This window comes from Solanum tuberosum, unplaced genomic scaffold (genome assembly GCF_000226075.1).
Source record: "Solanum tuberosum cultivar DM 1-3 516 R44 unplaced genomic scaffold, SolTub_3.0 scf00160, whole genome shotgun sequence".
Lineage (NCBI taxonomy): Eukaryota > Viridiplantae > Streptophyta > Magnoliopsida > Solanales > Solanaceae > Solanum > Solanum tuberosum.
The window spans coordinates 535,981-538,354 of NW_006239085.1; the positions used below are offsets into that span (position 1 = coordinate 535,981).

At 36.5% G+C, this 2,374-nt stretch overlaps 1 protein-coding gene across 1 annotated transcript; it reads right to left on the bottom strand.

Annotated features, from left to right (window-relative positions):
• Positions 1–327: 327 nt before the first annotated feature.
• On the bottom strand, positions 328–1,667 carry LOC107061709 (uncharacterized). The gene is made up of 3 exons (XM_015311472.1): positions 1,576–1,667; positions 1,252–1,271; positions 328–998 (listed from the first exon to the last, which is right to left on the bottom strand). The coding sequence occupies exons 1-3, from the start codon at positions 1,665–1,667 to the stop codon at positions 328–330; spliced, it is 783 nt and encodes a 260-aa protein (XP_015166958.1).
• Positions 1,668–2,374: the final 707 nt, after the last annotated feature.

Sequence of the window (2,374 nt, forward strand, 5' to 3'; positions counted from 1 at the left end):
ACGTTGCAAATGCTTCTTTTGCAGAACAATTATGTCGAGTGGCACCTGAGTCGAGAAATCACTACTTGGGATTTCTAACTAAGTTACACTCCGAGATTATTGCACAGAGGTCATCTGCATCTTACATCTCTTCCACGACGTTTGCTTGACTTTTGCCTTTGTCGTTGTCCTTTCTTGGAGCACGACAGTCAGAAAACTTGTGAACAACCTTACCACAATTGTAACAGTTACCCTTGAATTTCTTCTTGACCTGTTCTGACTTCTGTCCGTTGGACTTCTTTCTCGTCTTGCTTTTGGTAAGAGCTTCTTCAACAATGTTAACTCCCATTATTGTCGAATCCCACGAGATTTCTTTCTGGCGGCCTTCTTATCTTCCTCGATCTTGAGTCGAATCACAAGATCTTCAAGTTTCATTTCCTTACGTTTGTGCTTTAAATAATTTTTGAAGTCGTTCCACGAAGGAGGTAACTTCTCGATCATTGCAGCCACCTGAAAAGCTTCATTTACTACCATATCCTTAGCAATCAGATCAAGGAAAATAAGTTGAAGTTCCTGCATTTGTGATCCAACAATTTTACTATCTGACAATTTATAGTCTAAAAGCTTTGCGATCACAAACTTTTTCAAGCATGCATCTTCTGTCATATATTTCTTCTCAAGTGCATTCCACAATTCTTTCAAAGTTGTCATTGCACTATAGACAATATATAAGTCATCCTCTAAAGCACTCAGAATGTAGCCCTTACATAGGAAGCCTGTCTGTGTCCATGCTTCAATAATCATGAACCTTTCTCTGTCTGACATATCAGCAGCAGGCACTGAAGTTTCTTCATTGGTAAATTTATGCAAACCAAGAGTAGTAAGCCAGAAAAATATCCATTGCTGCCATACTTTGAAATTCATACCAAAGAATTTTCCCAGTTTCTCTGCTTGTGGTACAACAGTTCGGGTTGGTGCAGCAACAGCCACCATAACATTATCATTTGCCATTTCAGAATCTGTAATAAACATTGATACAAATGACTCAGTAAGCAATAACTTAAATTGCAAACTTAATATGAGTATAAAACCACGAAGGTTTTTGTCTCCACCAGAAACATATATTAAAATAAAATAAATAATTTCCTTAAGATTGTAAGTCAATCTGTGTTTAAACAGTACTACTGATTACCAGAAACTTTGTAGAAACACGAAGTTACCAAAGTTTCGATAAACCAGTGAAGAAGAAAAATTAATTAATAAAACTAAAACCTGTAAAACTGTACCAGAATCTGAAGAACAAAATGGAAAGAAGATCAAGCCCACTGAATGCACAGTGTCCCCCTTAAGGAAATTATTCCCCTCTAGTATCCGAGGTTTGATTTGGAATATGTCCTCCCAAGATAGAATGATCTCAATCACTAGTGTATTGATACCCAAAACTCTGGTGTCAGCGAGCCACTCAACGGCAGTAAAGTACACGATTAAGTTTTGTGCGGAAGAAGAAGAACAATTCAAAATTTTCGTAAGTAGTAATCTGAGGAATCAAAGGTAAATATTTATAGACAAGAGGAACTGGTTCCGAAAGGTTGCAACCTTTCAGAAACCACACGACCATTTATGAAAGTTTGCAACCTTTCAAACGGTCCTGGCTGTTCCTGAAAGTTGCAACCTTTCAGAACAGTCATCTCCAATGGCAGAAAATTCAAATAAAAAGGGAAAGTGTTTTAAATAAATGGGGCGCGCGGATCTGAGTCGGGTCGAAACGTTTCGGTTAATTAACTAAATAATTGAAACGTTTTGGCCATTTAATTTAATTTAATTAATTAATTAAATAATTAAAACAAACTTTGTCCAAAAATAATCTCTCGATCGATCATGAAGCCGAAGCCGAGCCGAACGACGGCGCGAGAGGGGTCCCTCCTTCTAACCCTTTTAACAACCAGTAGAAGTGTTTCTCTATTTAAACACTTCAATTTTTCTTTCCATCACCAATGAGGGAGAAATGCCTTTTCTTAAAGCATAAGGGAATCTTTTTCAATTCCTCTTTTCATCTTCCCTCCATTTCTCATTAACTCTTGTTATACCCAACAATGTGTAATCAATATTTCATATAAAGGTGACGATTCAACTTTTATGACCTATAAAATGAGTCTCTTGAGAGAATAGGAGGCATCGGAGAAAACCCCAAGAAAAAACATATTAATTTTTTTATCTTCTTCCCTTAGAACATAGAATAATGATTCTTGCCTTGTTCGAATCTTGCTTTCCATTCTAGTAGATTAAACTCTTGTATTAAGAAATCCCCTTGGTGTTCTAGCCTAGAGGAAACAAACTTGATCGATCTTAACCTACTACCTTTAACCTATTTATTCAAATTTTATTGTTAAATCAA